This window comes from Macaca fascicularis, chromosome 7 (genome assembly GCF_037993035.2).
Source record: "Macaca fascicularis isolate 582-1 chromosome 7, T2T-MFA8v1.1".
NCBI lineage: Eukaryota > Metazoa > Chordata > Mammalia > Primates > Cercopithecidae > Macaca > Macaca fascicularis.
The window spans coordinates 56391911-56409807 of record NC_088381.1 but is presented as its reverse complement, the minus strand read 5'-3'; the positions used below and the strand labels follow the sequence as shown (position 1 = coordinate 56409807).

General features: G+C 45.8%; 1 protein-coding gene across 9 annotated transcripts in view; it reads left to right on the top strand.

The window, feature by feature from the left end:
* The window catches only part of RASGRF1 (Ras protein specific guanine nucleotide releasing factor 1), a 320023-nt gene extending 305812 nt beyond the window's left edge, over positions 1-14211 (top strand). For all 9 annotated transcript variants that reach the window (XM_073996501.1, XM_073996502.1, XM_045395885.2 and 6 more), the window contains 3 exons: positions 1326-1443; positions 3093-3161; positions 12881-14211. In XM_073996501.1, the coding sequence (XP_073852602.1) occupies positions 1326-1443; positions 3093-3161; positions 12881-12973 (280 nt within the window). In that variant the 3' untranslated portion in view covers positions 12974-14211. The remainder of the gene's footprint in view (positions 1-1325; positions 1444-3092; positions 3162-12880) is intronic.
* Positions 14212-17897: the final 3686 nt, after the last annotated feature.

Genomic DNA, 17897 nt, shown 5'->3' with positions numbered 1-17897 from the left:
ATTTGTTTAAAAAGATAAAATGTGAAAGGAGAATGGCAAGTGTCAAAAGTGTCAAAGTCACACTATCACCAAATGAGGCACTCTCCCTGAGCAGAAGGGGGAAAAGTAAAAATCCAATGTTTCTTACCACGTGAATTCATGTTATTTAATATTGTGCCTGTAAGTCACCTAAAATCAGCTGTCAGACCACCTAAAATTGTCTTAGCTGGCATCATTGCTTTATACATGAGGAGCCTGAGGACCAGAGAGGGAAAGGCCTGGCACGGGGTCACACAGTAGGCAGGTGAGGGACAAGGCCCAGGTTTCTACTCTTGCTCTATCATCCTCCCGGCCTCCCCTTCCTCCAGGTTAGCAGGGTTGCCAGGCGGCCATAAGGAGACAAAGGTGAGATGGGCTGGGAATGAGGGTCACTGCACTGTGCTCGATGATGCCACCGCATCTGTGTGCTGAGCTGAGAGGAGGTGGCAGAGCACTGGGGAGGAGGCCCCAGAAGGAGCTAAAGGGAGCCCTGCCAGCACATAACAGCTGCCAGGCTCCATCACAGCCTCCATCAACCCTTACCCAGCATCCAGCCAGGGGCACCAGAACATGCTGGGAAGGAGCAGTAACAGGAGCCCCTGCTTTGGACCAAAAATCAGAGAGGCATGGCCCATCACTCCAGGGGCCCCGCTCCCAAAGATGCAGTCCCCCAAGAGTCACCAACTATGGAAACTATCACCCAACCTCCTGCCCCGAAGCTACGATTACTTTCAGGAAAGTGATCTCAGAGAGCAAGGGTTCCCTGCCCTGGCACCCAAGCCCAGTGCTTAGGTGGGCGGGAGATGCCAGTGGAGACAGAGGTCTCAGGGAGCAGAGACAAGGGAGTCAGATAGGGTACTGGCAGGAGTGGGGTGGCTGGGGCTGCAGAGCCCTCCGGGAGGTGATTCAGGGGGCAGATCTGGATGGGAGAGGCTCAAGGAGAGAGAGGAAAGGTGAGTTTAGAGGGGCTGGTGACAGAGCCCAAGGACTGACTGGGACAGAAGGCAGACAGGTAGGGGAGGACCTTCTGGCTCGGGAAGGAAAGAGACAATTTGAGATGCCCCAGTGGGTATAAGAGGCCCCAGTCAGTACCATGTCGCCCTCACCACCCCAGAGGACTGGCCCTGAGACCCAGCTGACAGTCCTAGGCTTGTAGAATAGTCAGTCCTAGAGTATAGTGTGATTCTTGGTGACTGCAAGTCCCTTTGCCTCTAGCAAAGCAAAAGGTGCATGCGGGATGTTCTGTTCTTGGTAGACGTTACCTTTTTTTAAATGAAAAACTTTTGTTAATTCCGTTTGCTTCCAAGTTGTGACCCACCCTGTGTCCCTTACCTGGGGATGTACCTCACCGACCTGGCCTTCATCGAGGAGGGGACGCCCAATTACACGGAAGACGGCCTGGTCAACTTCTCCAAGATGAGGATGGTGCGTTCCCCCCAGCCAGGCAGGGGAAGGGGGGTGTCGAAGCCCAGATGACTCAACCTGGGGCCCACCCACACTCTGCCCTCCAAGGCTCAACCCGCTGCATAGGGTGCCACCATTTGGGAGCCTGGGTCCAGCTTCCCAATGAGAGCCATCATTGATGAGCAGTTAGAATCTGGCAGGCCCTGAACCATGCTTTCACAGGCATTTCCTCCTCTAGTCCTGACAGTCTGAGAGGTAGCTGCTCTTATTCTGCACCATTCAGATGAGCAGACTGAGCCTGGGTGAGGTCAAGTGAGCAGCCCAAGGTCACCCCACAAGTAAAAGGCAGAGCTAGGTCTGGAGCCCAGGTCCAGGTGACTCCAGAGCCCCACACTGTTATTCACACCCATCTGTATTGTTCATATTGACGCTTGATGTGGACAAAGTAAAACCACTTACACAGCACCTCCTAAAAGAATAAGTTTCCAATTTTCCCAGAAAAATCAAGAACCTGGGATAAGGGATGAGGAGACTTCTCCCATCAGAAACAGGATTCTAACCGTCCCCTTCTGCCCTCTCACTTCAACTGGAAAGCCTCTACTTGCACCAGTTTTATATAATGGGCCTCTACATTCGATTTTTGTTGGATGGAAAGGGTTTCTTCAGACACCATCCTGAAGAGCGAAAGCCCCTTTTCATGATGTCTTGTGTACAGCAGGCACTAAGGAAGTGGCAGATGCCTTTAACTTTTGCTGGAGTCGTAGGGTTTTGTTTTAGTGATGTTAGGTAGCTTATGCCACTAATTAAAGGAGATTTTTTTCTTCTCTCAGTCACATAGTGTAATTCACCTACAGAATCTCGACAAGTCTTGGAAGCAGATTTCTGATTTAAGAAAAAAGAAAAGGCCGGGCGCGGTGGCTCACGCCTATAATCCCAGCACTTTGGGAGGCCGAGGCGGGCGGATCACAAGGTCAGGAGATCGAGACCACGGTGAAACCCCGTCTCTACTAAAAATACAGAAAATTAGCCGGGCGCGGTTGTGGGCACCTGTAGTCCCAGCTACTCGGGAGGCTGAGGCAGGAGAATGGCGTGAACCCGGGAGGCGGAGCTTGCAGTGAGCCGAGATCGCGCCACTGCACTCCAGCCTGGGCGACAGAGCGAGACTCCGTCTCAAAAAAAAAAAAAAAAAAGAAAAAAGAAAAAAACATGAGGCTGGGTGTGGTCACTCACACCTATAATCCCAGCACTTTGGGAGCTGAGGCAGGTGGATCACTTGAGGTCAGGAGTTCGAGACCAGCCTGGCCAATATGGTGAAACCCCATCTCTACTAAAAATACAAAAATTAGCTGGGTGTGGCGGCATGCACCTGTAGTCCCAGCTACTCAGGAGGGTGAGGCAGGAGGATCGCTTGAACCCAGGAGACAGAGGTTGCACTGAGGCGAGATCACGCCACTGCACTCCAGCCTGGGTGACAGAGCAAGACTCCATCTCAAAAAATAAAACTAAAAACAAACACACATGATGCCTCCGTGGGACCTTCCAGGAGGCAACACGTATGGAATGAAGAGGCTGACTTCAGATTTCGCTGTTGGTGCCCCTTCAGTTCTGCAACGTGGGGGGTAGAACTAGGAGAGCAAACTGTGTTCTGAAACTCTCCTTCCTTCCCACAGATATCCCATATTATCCGAGAGATTCGCCAGTTTCAACAAACTGCCTACAAAATAGAGCACCAAGCAAAGGTAAGCTGGTGCCTTTTCCTGGTCACTTGCATGCTTTCACAGTGGCTCTGTCTAGGCCACCTTCACCCTATCCCCTCCATACCCATCCACTTTCCCTTCCAGAATTCTCCTGGGCCCAGCTCAAACACTATCCCTGTAAGGAAGCCTTCCCAAGTCCCTATTTCTTCAAATTGGGCCTGTGTTCATCTTGTGACTGTTGTCTGGTTTTACCTACCATAGGATGGTTTGTTTTCATGTCTAATCTCCCCCAGGGCAAGAGAGGCAGAGTTGATAACATCTGTTTCTGAAAGGTACTATGCTCACAAGTTACAAAATCCGCAGATACAAGGAGTGCACAGTGAAATGTTCCCCAGCCACCTAGTTCCCCTTCCAAAGGCAACATTTCCACCCATTTCTTGTGTCTAGGTCCACAGGCAGTCCATAAACACAAGCAGACTTTGCATACTATTCTCCAGCATACTATATACTGCTCAGTATCATTCTTTTTTCTCCTTCATAATATATCTTGGAGATCATTCTCTATTAAAACAGAAGCATCCTCATTCTTGCTTACAGCTGCAGAGGAATTTATTTATTTAGCCAATCCTCTGTATTGATGGTCATTTAGGTTGTTTTGATATTTTGCTGCTACAGACAAGGCACAAAGAAATACTTTGTACATCCAGAAACAGGCAGGGAGGGCCATAGGGTATGGATCCCAGGGTCTGTGCTGCTCTGAGGGCCTAGAGAGCCTTACTGGAGGAGGAGAATCTTGGAAGAGTTTTCCTGGTTGGGGTGGACATGTCTTTCTTGCAGAGAGACAAGCTTGTGTAAGGCTAAGTACAGTGACCCACCACCACCACCAAATGGCTGGCTGCAGAGAGCAGCATCAGACCTGGGACTTTGTCCTTAGGACCATAGGAAGCCCTGAAAGGAGGTTATATAATTGGACTAGTTTGCATTTTTAAAAGATTGCAAGGCCATGTAAGAGAATGGTTGGTCTGGAGAAAAAAAAAAAAAAAAAAAGTCTCAGCTCACCAAAAAGAAAAAAAATTGTTTAATAAAAAAGAATGGTTGTCATTTTAGTCTCATTTTATTATTCAAAGCCTGTGCTGTTAGCCCCATTTTACAGATAAAATAACTGAGATTTGCTAACCCAGACTCTTGGGCTATGACTTTTCTTTTCTTTTATTATTATTATTATTGTTGTTGTTTGTTTGTTTGTTTGTTTGTTTGTTTTGAGACAGAGTCTCACTCTGTTGCCAGGCTGGAGTGCAGGTACAATCTTGGCTCACTGCAACCTCCACCTCCCGGGTTCAAGCAATTCTTCTGTCTCAGCCTCCCAAGTAGCTGGGATCTGGGACTTTGTCCTTAGGCCCACGGGAAGCCCTGAAAGGAGGTTGTATAATTGGACTAGTTTGCATTTTTGAAAGATTGCAAGGCCATGTAAGAGAATGACTGGTCTGGCACGCCACTATGCCCCAGTAATTTTTGTGTTTTTGGTAGAGACGGAGTTTCACCATATTGATCAGGCTGGTCTCAAACTCCTGACCTCAGGTGATTCACTCACCTCAGCCTCCCAAAGTGTTGGGATTACAGGCATGAGCCACCACACCCAGCCTCCAATCCTATGACCTTTCTTCTCTGCCCAGAGATATAGCATCTTAACCTCCTAGTGTGCAGTTCACAAAAACATCCAACTTCAGACACACCCTCAAGCACACCAGAAAATCAAGCTTTTATTGTTTTTCCCTTCTAATGTCCTTTGTGATTGATGTGTTGTTTGAGAATGTGTCTGTTTTTTGCCATGTCCTGAGAACTCATGATCTGCTTTATAACCGATAGCCATATCGAAGGAGAAAAATCGGTGGAGCAACTACAATTAGTTAAACTGGCCACTTTTGCTTTGCTTTCCATTCATTCTCTCACTCTACAAATATTCACTGAGCAAGTCCTACATGCCAAGCACTCTAATAGGCTCTTGGCTCAGCAGTGAACAAAACAGATAAACTCTTGGCCGTCACGAGCTTGCGTTCTAGAGGGAGATAGACTAAGAGGTAAAAAATATAATATGACAGATGATTATTACAACCATGGAAGAAATGAAGCAGGGGAGAGGAATGGGAGGTTGGGAAAGGAATAGGGGGCCGTGAGGTCCTAGAATTTTCTTTTCTTTTCTTTCTTTTTTTTTTTTTTTTTTTCGAGACGGAGGTCTTGCTCTGTCACCCAGGCTGGAGTGCCGTGGCGTGATCCCAGCTAGTTTTTGTACTTTTAGTAGAGACAGGCTTTCACCATGTTGGTCAGTCTGGTCTCGAACTCCTGACCTCGTGATCCACCCGCCTCAGCCTCCCAAAGTGCTGGGATTACAGGCGTGACCTAGAATTTTCAGTGTTGGACAAAACAGAAATAAAGGGCATCATGAGCCACAACATCACCTATGTTATGCATCAAAGTGCTTGAATCTAATCAGGAGGAACCAACAGACAATTTCAGAATATGGGACATTCTGTGAGACAACTGGTCTGTAACTCAGTGGTATGCTAGTAAATGTTAAACTGGTTTTGGGGGTGGGGGATTGAGTCCTGATGTGTAGCATTATTTGCTGTTGAAGAGAAAAACGATTGGAATACTTGTTAAAAATGGTAAAATTGGAACACTTGTTTAAAAGAGTAGGTTTACTCAAATGCAATAGAGGCCAAGACTGTTTCTTGGGGGAGAGAGATTGAACTCAGCTATAAATACAACAGGGACAGGTGGGGATTTGTAGTCAATGGGTCAAGGAAGGGGGTCAGTGGATGGAAAATTACTAAGAGGAGATATCAAGAGTAGGGGAATTCTTGCTAAACTGGCCTAATGAGGTTTTTATTAAAGTCAGGCCAAGGACTTCAGATATCAGGGTTGGAGAATGAAGAATTTGATCAGATATCAAGGTGGGGGAATTCTTGCTAAAGGCAAGCCAAATTTGAAGCCTACGTATGAAGAGGTCTCAGAGGAGCCTGGTAGGTGATGCTGGCAGGGCCACTTTCAAACCACCACCTGGACATCACTGAAGCAGAGTTGGGAACAGAGGCTAACAGTGGGCACGTGCAGGCTGGCATGAGCCAGCTCCAACACACTACTGCATATACTCTTCAAAAATATCAATGTCTTTTAGCAATAAAATATTTTCAATTAAAAATATATGTATCGGCTGGGAGTAGTGGCTCACACCTATAATCCCAGCACTTCAGGAGACTGAGGCAGGAGGATCACTTGAGCCTAGGAGTTTGAAGCGAGCCTGGGCAACATAGGGAGATCAGAGATCCTGTCTCTAGCAAAAATCATAGTAATAATTAGCTGGGCATGGTGGTGCGCGCCTGTAGTCCCATCTACTCAGGAGTCTGAGGCAGGAGGATCACTTGAGCCCAGGAGTTCAAGGCTGTAGTAAGCTATAATTGCACCACTGCACACTAGCCTGGGCAACAGCGTGAGGCTTTGTGTCTAAAAACCAAACACACACACACGCACCCACACACACACATATCAATGTCATGAAAAATAAAATAAAAAAGACTAAAACACACAGGCTGGGCTCATGGTGAGCTTTCAATCCTAGCGCTGTGAGAGGCAGAGGCAGGAGGTACTTGAGTTCAAGAGTTCAAGATCAGCAACATAGTGAGACCCTGTCTCTATAATGAAAAAACATTTTTTTTTCAAAAAAAAAAATACTAAATCATATGACATCCAAATGCAATGTGTGAATGTTGATTGGATCTGGGATTTAAAAAAAAAAAAAAAAAAGCTGTAAAGATTATTTTATTCATTAAAACTTGAAGAAATTTGAATATGATCTGTGCATCAGCTAATTTTATTTTATTGATGTTAAATGTCCTAGGTGTAATGATGTTACAGTTATGTAAGAGAATGTCCGTGTTCTTAGGAGATGCATGACTGAAGTATTTAGTGGGGGAAGCATTACACTATTTACCTTCAAATGGTTCAGCCCTCAGAAAAAGGATTATACATATATGTTGTATGCATAGTTTTTATATTTTTTAAATAAAAAGTTGGCAGGAAAACAGACAACAGTAAAAGCATTTACCATGGAAAAACAGATATAAATACTGGAAGGAATATGTAAAACAGGACTATCCACTAGAAATATAATGTAAGCTACATATGTAACTTTAAGTATCCTACAGGGCCACATTTTTTAAACTTTATTTATTTATTTATTTATTTATTTATTTATTTATTTATTTTAATTTTTTGAAACAGGATCTCACCCTGTCACCCAGGCTTGAGTGCTGTGGTGTGATCTTGGCTCACTGTAGCCTCGACCTCTCCTGACTAGCTGGGACTGCAGGCATTCACCATTACACCCAACTAATTCTTTCATATTTTTTGTAGAAACAGGGTTTTTCTGTGTTGTCCAGGCTGGTCTCCAACTCCTGCCTCAAGTGATCTGCCTGCCTCGGCCTCCCAAAGTGCTGGGATTACAGATATGAGCCACTGCACCTGGCCTGTTTTTTGTTTGTTTGTTTGAGACAGGGTCTCACTCTGTCACCCAGGCTAGAATGCAGTGACACAATCATAGCTCACTGCAACCTTGACTTCCCCAGCTTAAGGTATGACCACACCCAGCTAATTTTTTATTTTTTTATAGACAGGGTCTGCCAATGTTGAACTCCTGGGCTCAAGTGATCCTCTCGTCTTGGCCTCCCAAAGAGCTGGGATTACAGGTGTGAGCCACCATTCCCAGCTTCATTTTTTTTTAAAGCAAAAAGAAATAGGTAAAATTAACAATAATATATTTTACTTAATACAATATATCCAAAAAATTGTCAGTTCAGCATGTAATCAATATAAAAATTGACTGAAATATTTTACTTTATTTTATTCATACTAAATTTTCAAAAATCCAGTGTGTATTTTACACGTCACATCTTAATTCAGATGAGCCCTGTTTCAAGTGCTCAGTAGCTACATGTGGCTAATGGCTGCTGCACCGGATTTGGGGGCTAAGAACTGAAAATGGCTATCTCTAGAGAGCCAGGCCTGGCGGCTGAGAAGGGGCAACAGAGAATTGCTGGTTTTCGTTATGAACTGTTTAATGCTACTTGGCTTTTTTAATTACATAAAATAAGATATAAATCAACTTTAAAATAAAAAGAAATAAAAATACAATTTAAAAACAAATAGTCCCGGGCCTGGCATGGTAGCTCCCAACCAAAATCCCACACTTTGGGAAGCCAAGGCAGGAGAATTGCTTGACGCCAAGAGTTTGAGACCAGCCTAGGCAACACAGTAAAGGCTCCCAACTCTACAAAAACAAAAAAACCTGAGCCAGGCATGGTGTCTCATGCCTGTAGTCCCAGCTACTCAGGAGGCTAAGGCAGAAAGATCACTTGAGCCCAGGAGGTCGAGGCTACAGTAAGCCGTGATCGTGCCACTGCACTGCAGCCTGGGCAACAGAGTGAGAGCCTGACTCTATTTAAAAAAATAAATAAGTGCTCATGGTCTGGTAGGGAAGCTTTGAGTTTGGGGGCATGGCTCTTAGATGATAAAAACACGGTGATTTGAATAACAAGATCAAACATTGAATCCATCAGCTTAAAGCACTAAGGGAATCAGGCCCAAGCCGCCAGGGTTCAGAATGGCTCTTCCGCCAATTAACAGCAGCAAGCCAGAGCCTGCTCAGCATCTCCGAGGCTCCTCCCTCTGCCTTATTCAACACCAACCAGCCCCCACTCAGCCCACTCCCACATCCCATGAGCTTCTCTCAGTCGACCAGGGAACACCTGGGTTCAAATCCTGGCAAAGCCACTCACCAGCTGTGTTACCTTCTGCCTCAACTGTAACATGAGATTCTTTTATTTTTGAGACAGAGTTTCACTCTGTCACCCAGGCTGGAGTGCAGTGGCACGATCTCGGCTCACTGCAACTTCTGCCTCCCGGGTTCAAGTGATTCTCCTGCCTCATCCTCCCAACTAGCTGTGATTACAGGTGCCCGCCACCATGCCTGACTAATTTTTGTATTTTTAGTAGAGACGGGGTTTCACCACATTGGCCAGGCTGGTCTCAAACTCCTGACCTCAAGTGATCCACCTGCTTTGGCCTCCCAAAGTGCTGGGATTATAGAGCCACTACGCCTGGTAACATGAGATTCTTATACTAGCCTGGGATGGGTTGTTTTTGAAGATTAAATATGACAACCTTTGTGAAAGGACTTTATAAAAAGCATTGCTGTCTGATGCAAGAACTCGTGCATACATGAGTAACAGTTGGTTTCTGGTCTCCGTGGATGGGTGAGGGGATTTTCAGGGCCTGGTGAGGGGGTCTAATGTGACTAAAGAGGGAGGTTGTTGGCAACTGCATGGCTAGAGCCCCTGCTTTGGAGGCAAGAACTTCAGGGAAAGAGCAGAGGTGTTTAAAGGCAGTGGGTCTCCAGTGTCCATGTGCATCCAAATCACACCCACCAAAAAGAGTGAGTTGTACTGTATGTACCTTTTTTAAAGTAAAACAATACTCAATGCTTGACAAGCCTACTCTGCTGACAGTGTTGGCCATTGATAAACACTGTCTTGAAAGAAATATGAAAAAATGCAGTAAGGAACCCATGATCCTTCTCCTAGGGATTTACACTTTAAAAACTTAGTTAAGGCAAAAGGCTATATTCTAGAAGATCTTCATTGCAACATTTATTTTATATATAAAATAGCAAAAAACCCTGAAAACAACTGGTCAGGAGTTCTCGACCAGCCTGGCCAACCTGGTGAAACCCGTCTCTACTAAAAATGCCAGGCATGGTGGTGCACACCTGTAATCCCAGTTATTCGGGAGGCTGAGGTGGGAGAATTACATGAACCCAAGACACAGAGGTTGCAGTGAGCCGAGGTCGCGCCACTGCACTCCAGCTTAGGTGACAGAGCGAGACCTCGTCTCAAAAAAAAAAAACAAAACCTGAAAACATATCCAACATATCTTACATACCCAATAATAGGGAAAGAGGTTAGTAAATATAGTGCAAGATGATGCAGTCTTACAGCCACTAAAAAGTGTAACTTTGGAGATTTTGTTATGGAAACATGGACATTTTTCCTAATAGTATAAGTGAAAGCATACCAAGTGCTATCCATTCCGTAGGTACAACTATGGAAAAGTACTTTTGTATTTTAAGAACTAGACGATCACACACACAAAAAATGAAAACAGTTATTTTAGAGTGGTGAGATTACGGGCTTCTGTTTTTCTCCAAAAATGTATTTTATATTGTTACATCCTTTCTTCTACAATAAAAAATATTAAGACAAAAGTATCAACATAACTCAGCAGTATTTGAGGGTCTGTGTTTGTGTGTTCATCCAGCCTGGGAACCACAGAGTTGCCATGTGGATCACACAGGGCTTATCCAGAAGGTACCATGGTCACAGTGGGCCCTGGAAAAGTCTCAGAAGTTACCAACAAAATTTCAGGGTTTTCTTCCATCTCCTACTTTTGTCTCCTTAAACTTTCCCTCAAGCTCTGATGTGCAATACAAATAAATATTACTGACCAGGGCCAGTGGCTCACGCCTGTGATCCCAGCACTTTGGGAGGCCAAGGTAAGCGGACACGTGAGGTCAGGAGTTCAAGACCAGCCTTGCCAACATGGTGGAACCCTGTCTCTACTAATAATACAAAAATTAGCCAGGCATGGTGACACATGCCTGTAATCCCAGCTACTTGGGAGGCTGAGGCAGAAAAATCGCTCGAACTCTGGAGGCGGAGGTTGCAATGAGCCAACATCACATCGCGCCACTGTACTCCAGCCTGTGTGACAAGAGTGAAACTCCCCCTCAAAAAATAAATAAATAAATATTACTGCTCTTCAGTCTTCTTTCATTAACAGTTTTGCAATGGTGGTATATGCTGCCAGTCTCCCTCCAAAGTACAATGTCTTAGGAAAATTAGCCTGACTTAGCCAAGTCAGGTCAAGAGTTCGACATCAGCCTGGCCAACATGACAAAACCCAGTCTCTACTAAAATTGATCCTGCACATGCTCACTATGGAGGAAACTGATCAGTTTGCTGATCCCCAGGGGGCTTGGGAGGTAGAGATTCATGCGTCCTAGAAAGGACTGTTCACATGATGCTACTATCTAGACATAAAAGACTATTTCACACAGTCATAAAATCACCATGTCTTTATCAGTGGGTGTAGGTTAAACCAGACTGTGATATCTAAAGTCATCTTCCTAGAAGTGCTGGGTATGAGCTGCTAATCGGACATAGTAATCACTTTATCTGCTATCAGCATAGCAGACAGCTGGTTCCATCCTTTATAGTAGCAGAGTCAATTAGCCAAGACAAAAGCAGCAGACTTTATTTTTCTCAAGCAGCTATCAAAAGATTCCCAAACATATAATAAGAAAATTTGGCTAGGCACGGTGGCTCGCACCTGTAATCCCAGCACTTCGGGAGGCCGAGGCAGGTGAATCACTTGAGGTCAGGAATTCAAGACCAGCCTGGCCAACATGGCAAAACCCTGTCTCAACTAAAAATACAAAAATTAGCCAGGCATGGTGGTGCATGCCTGGGATCCCAGCTACTCAGGAGACTGAGACAGGAGAATCGCTTGAACCCGGGAGGCAGAGGTTGCCATGAGCGCAGACTGTACCACTGCACTCCAGACTGGGTGACAGAGCAAGATGCTGTCTCAAAAAAAATTTTTTTTTCTTTCTGCTCTGGATTTATGTAGGGGGGAGAAATGTGCCTTTAGTTCCAAACAACTGACAAATAAATAAGTCTTGGAAAGACACTTTTTGGAGCAGGGGGCTGCCTGTGAGGTTAGAGCTCAGATCCCTCATTGCACATTTAATGCACAGGCGTTCAGCAAAATGCTTCAGAGCAGGAGTGGGGTGGGGAGAGGGGAGAAGACAGGATAACCTAACTCATATGATGCATCTTTCTGATTTTCCACTCTTAAGATTTCTCCCCAGGGTAAGAAAAAGGAAGGCTCTTCTCTCACACAGCCTCCATTTCTACTTGCCTCTCTTGGAGTGAATCTCTCACAGTACCATGTAATCCTAGTGTTTAAATATATTTTATCCCAACATTTTATTATAAAACATTTTATTTTATTTTAAGACAAGGTCTGTACCCAAGCTGGGGTACAGTGGTGTGAACACAGCTCACTGCTGCCTTGACCTCCTGAGCTCAAGTGATCCTGCTGCCTCAGCCTCCCATGTAACTGGAACCACAGATGCACACCACAATACCCAGCTACTTTTTTTATTTTTTGTAGAAACAGGGTCTCACTTTGTTGCCCAAGCTGGTTTCAAACTCCTGGGTTCAAGTGATCCTCCTGCCTCAGCCTCCCAAAGTGCTGGGATTAGAGGCATGAGCCACCATGCCCAGCCTTATGAAACTTTTCAAACATACGGAAACACTGACAGAATTGTGACAGACAGATCAAACATAAACACTGACAGAACTGTGAACACATATATCTGCCACCTAGTTTCTACAATTGACTTTTTTTTTACTTTTGTACCAACCTTAATATTATGACAATATTAAATAATAATCCTAAGACAATACTTACGTCAACTACTGAAAACTTATGTCAAGATGGAACACTACTGAATGCATTTTTGCCTCATGTGCCAATCTGACTCTCCCCAGGAAGAGACTTGGGCCCTAGGAGATAAAGGGCATCCACAATCAGCACTATGGAGGTCCCACAACCCTCCCATTCCCTTTTCTCTTTTCTTTTCTCAGGTAACGCAATATTTACTGGACCAATCTTTTGTAATGGACGAAGAAAGCCTCTACGAGTCTTCTCTCCGAATAGAACCAAAACTCCCCACCTGAAGCTGTGCCCAGCCCAGACCCAGCTGTTCCCGGGGACACGTGCTAGATAATACTGTACATATTCGTTTGGTTTCACTGGATTTTCTTCTTCAGTATGTGCTTCTCCAAGAATACAAATCGTCCTTGTTCTTAGATTCCTGTAGAACCGGAATATGAGTTTCTGCACCGTTTCAGACTTTGCCCACCCGTCCCTCCCCTCATCTCCTGCAGTGCCTGTTTCTTTTAAACAGCTGTACTCTTGGTCCCTCTTCCCTAGACTCCTCACTCTTCTCAGAGGGGAAACAGCACCCTTGCATACAAGAACCTCAGACTCCAGTCCTGCTTCCGTCCCTCCCCAGCCCAGGCTCCTGGGTTGAGGTGGCCACCCAGGCATCCTCCCAGCATGTTCCATGTAGTTGTTATAACTGGGTGGGGGGGTGGGGGGCGGCGGGAGGGGGAACCATACCCTGAAGTCCAGTCATTGACAAATCTTCCCGCTGATGGTGATGTCAATTTCCAAAGCAGCTTCTCCAGCCAAAATCGCAGGTCTCAAAACTCCCCATCTGTCTCCCAGTAACCTGGACGGAAGGGAGTCCTCTCTGCTCAGAACCACACCCCTCGTACAAATGCTGCCATCTCGTTCAGGCCCCATGTTGCTCCTTGCTCTAGGATTAACACCAGATAGCATGAATAGCAGTCTCAATACAACTGGATAAGGCCCTAGACTTCCCGAGGAAACAGAGTCACAAACACCAAGCCACGTCGACTCTTGCCGACCACCGGCCCAGCATTCACCGAAAGTCGGGAACACAAAAATATCACTTTTCCTCTTTAAGCCGCCTAACGGTCACTACAAGCTTACATTGAGATGCTCTAAGTCTGTATACCTTGTGATAATTAGTACCACACTGTAGAATTAGGAAATCAATAACCAAGTGTTTTTATTGCATATACTGTAGTCCTGTCTAAATGCCTTCTAGCAGGAATATAGTAATGTAGTGCTTATTCTGTGAATATTACCATGTATTTTTTACATTGTACAGTATAGAAAACACAGGTTAACTCCGAAGTGGCAGGCATGCTCCACTACAACAGACAGACAACTTTTGCTGTAAGCAATACCTAGTGGTATGAGAATTCTATTTCAAGTCCTAAAATATTTCAACTTACAGCTCGTTTGGAAAAAAATTTCCATTTTTGTAAAAATATATGTTTCCTGATTACCTCTTGCTAATAAATCTATTCTATCTCAGGGTGAACAGTGAGTTTTGATGGGTTTCATTTGTTCAGTCAAAGAATATTTGATGAGCACTTGCTCCTTACCCAGCCCAGGCTGGGACCAGAGATCCAGAGTGTCAAGGACACTATCCCTGCTTTTTAGGCACCAACAGTTTGATGGGGAAGACTGTTTCAGTTGCCTACTGCACCAAGAACAACCCACTCCAAAACATAATGGCTTAAAACCATTTTTTGTTACCTTTCACAGTTCTGTGGGTTGACTGGGTCCAGCTGTCAGTTCTTATTTGGAGTCTCTCATGAAGTTTCAGTCACACAGCAACTGGGGCTGGAGTCATCTGAAGGCTCAACTGGACCAGGCGGTGCTCTAGTTGGTGCACCAAGATGGCGCTGTCACATGGCTGGGTGTTGATGTCTGCTGGGCTGCACTAGGGCTGTTCATGGGAGCATCCACACATGGCCTCTCTATGTGGCTTGGGCTCCTCACAGTCTGGCACCTGGGTTCCAAGAGCGAAGCTGCAAGGCTGAAGCTGCAAGGCTGCCCAGATGGCATCCTGCCCAGCTGTGTCCTCACTGTCACCCAGGAAGGGAAGCCCCGGAACACCACCCTCAGTCACAGGCATAGGGCCCACTGTAAGGCACAACCCCTTCCAGAGCTCCCAAGGCCGCCTCCCCTGGGACCTGCAGCCACCTGGCTCCACAACCGCTTTTCCGTTTCCTCCAGACATTTCCATCCCCTACTTTGTGCTCGGATCTGAGGGGGACAGCAAGTGGAGAAAGAGGGGATCTAGAGGGAGAAGGTTCTAGATCCTTCTTTTGACTGCCAGCTGGTTTTGACTGCCAGCATTACCTGCTTCATGAGCTCAGCCAAGTCACTTAACCTCTCAGAGCTTCAGTGTTCTCATTTGAAAAATGGGGAGGAAAATGATGTCTCATAACAGAGTAAAATTGAATTATTATAATTAATGGTATTAAATACCATTAAACAGTTAGTGGTAGAGAAGGAAGAGTGTGTTTTGAGGTGCCAATGAAGTAGTATAATACAAGCTGCTTTGTTAAGCAAGACATCAGCTGTTACTCTTGACACCAAAAGCCATCCTGGGGTTCCATGGGTCAATGGCCTTGATACCAAAACAAACTTGGGTCCACCTGCCCGGCACAGCAAAGCCAAGCACTGACACTGGGATTTCAGCGAGAGAAAGTGAGGCGTTTATTGCAAGGACACCAAGCAAGATGAATCACGCCACTCATGCTTAACACCTGAACTTAAGTCTTTACCCTACCTGATGGCTTACAGGTAAGAGTTTTTAAAGTTGGGATGGCAGGGGTGACAGGCAAGGTCATAAATTAACACACAGAGGCTATATATTGGTTAACGTATAAAGGCAGTTGCATCTTGAGGCAAGTGCTGAGCATCAGTCATAGGTGGAGTCAAAAATTTTCTGGGCCAGGCGCAGTGGCTCACACCTATAATGCCAGCACTTTGGGAGGCTGAGGCGGGAGGATTGCCTGAGCTCAGGAGTTCAAGACCAGCCTGGGAAACATAATAAAACCCTGTCTCTACTGAAAATACAAAAAATTGGCCAGTCTCAGTGGCTCACGCCTGTAATCCCAGCACTTTGAGAGGCCGAGGCAGGCAGATCACGAGGTCAGGAGATGGAAATCATCCTGGCCAACGTAGTGAAACCCTGTCTCTAATAAAAATACAAAAAATTAGTTGGATATGGTGGTGCGTGCCTGTAATCCCAGCTACTTGGGAGGCTGAGGCAGGAGAATCGCTTGAACCCAGAAGGCAGAGACTGCAGTGAGCCAAGATCGCAACACTACACTCCAGCCTGGTGACAGAGTGAGACTCCATTTCAAAAAAAAAAAAAAAAAAAAATTAGCTGGGCGTGGTGGTGCATACCTGTAATTCCAGCTACTCAGGAGGCTGAGGCAAAAGAATTGCTTGAACCCAGGAGGCAGAGGTTGCAGTGAGCCGAGATAGCACAGCTGTCTTCCAGCCTGGTCGACAGTGCAAGACTCTGCCTCAAAATAAATAAATAAATAAATAATAATAATAAATTTTTTAAAGATTTTCTGATCCGTAATTGGTTAAGGAAGAGAAGCTTTGTCTAAACATTTGGGATCAGCAGAAAAAAAATGTTAGCTCTGGCTTGTGGACATGACCTCCTCCAGGCCCCTCAGGAAGAAATTTAGAACAAAACTGCAGCCAGAGTTCAGTTCTATGTGCCAGTGGGTCCATTCGGTGGGATCCCTTCCTCTTCACTGAAGGTGAAAAGCACAGTTGGGCAGTTTGGCCTTCCAGCCTCAGGAGGGAGGCTTCTGCCTCCATCCCCACAAGCAGACACTGGGGCAATGGATGCATCAGATTGGAACCCAAGCATTTCTTCATTTATTCAAAATAGGAAGGCAGTGTGGTGGAGTGATTACAAATTCTAGAGCAGGCCAGGTGTAGTGGCTCACGCCTGTGATCCCAGCTGAGGCGGGAGGACCACTTGAGGTCAGGAGTTCAAGACCAGCCTGGCCAACATGGTGAAACCCTGTCTCTACTAAAAATACAAAAATTAGCTGGGCGTGGTGAGGTGCTTGTAATCCCAGCTGCTCCGGAGGCTGAGGCTGGAGAATCGCTTGAACCCCAGAGGTGGAGGTTTCAGTGAGCCAGGATCACACCACTGCACTCCAGCCTGGGCAACAGAGCAAGACTGTCTTAAAACAAAAACAAGCTCTAGAGCAGCGGTTACCAACGGGGCGATTTTACTCCTCACCTCAGAGTCTGGAGACATTTTTGGTGGTCACAGTTGGGGAGGCCAGGTGATACCTCTACTAGGTAGAGACGAGAGATGCTGTTAAATAGCCTACAATGCACAGGACAGCCCCTACCACAAAGAATTATGCAGCCCAAAATGTCAATCATGCTGAGTTTGAGAATCCGTGCTCTAGAGCCAGACTGCTCAGGTTCAAATCTCGGCTTCACTGCTTACTAACCATATGACCTTGGCAAGTTACAAGACCACTCTATGCCTCAGTTTTCCCACCTGTACAATGGAGACAAGAATAGTACCTGCCTTGCCAGGTTGTTGTGAGTATTAAATGAGCTGCTACAGGTGAGGTGATCAGCACGTGGCAAGTGCTTGAGAACCATCAGCTGTTGTTCATTCATGAAATATTTCCAGAGCACTTACTTTGTATCAGGCCCCATTCCAGGCATTGCTGACCTAGTGAACAAAGCAAACAAGATCCCTGCCCACACAAGGCCTATGTTCTAGTGGGCAGTGGGGAGTGAGCAATTTTTAAAAATACCCAAAGGAGGCTGGGCGCGGTGGCTCACGCCAGTAATCCCAGCACTTTAGGAGGCCAGAGGTGGGTGGATCACCTGAGGTCAGGAGTTCGAGACCAGCCTGATCGATATGGAGAAACCCCGTCTCTACTAAAAATACAAAATTAGCTGGGCATGGTGGCGTGTGCCTGTAATGCCAGCTACTTGGGAGGCTGAGGCAGGAGAATTGCTTGAACCCAGGAGGTGGAGGTTGTGGTGAGCCAAGATCACACCATTGCACTCCAGCCTGGGCAACAAAGGCAACACTCCGTCTCAAAAAAATTAAATAAATTAATACATAAATACATAAATACATAAATAAAATGAAATACCCAAGGTAGGGTGATAAAGACCACGAGGACAATCAACAGGGGAACACTGAGGCTGGGC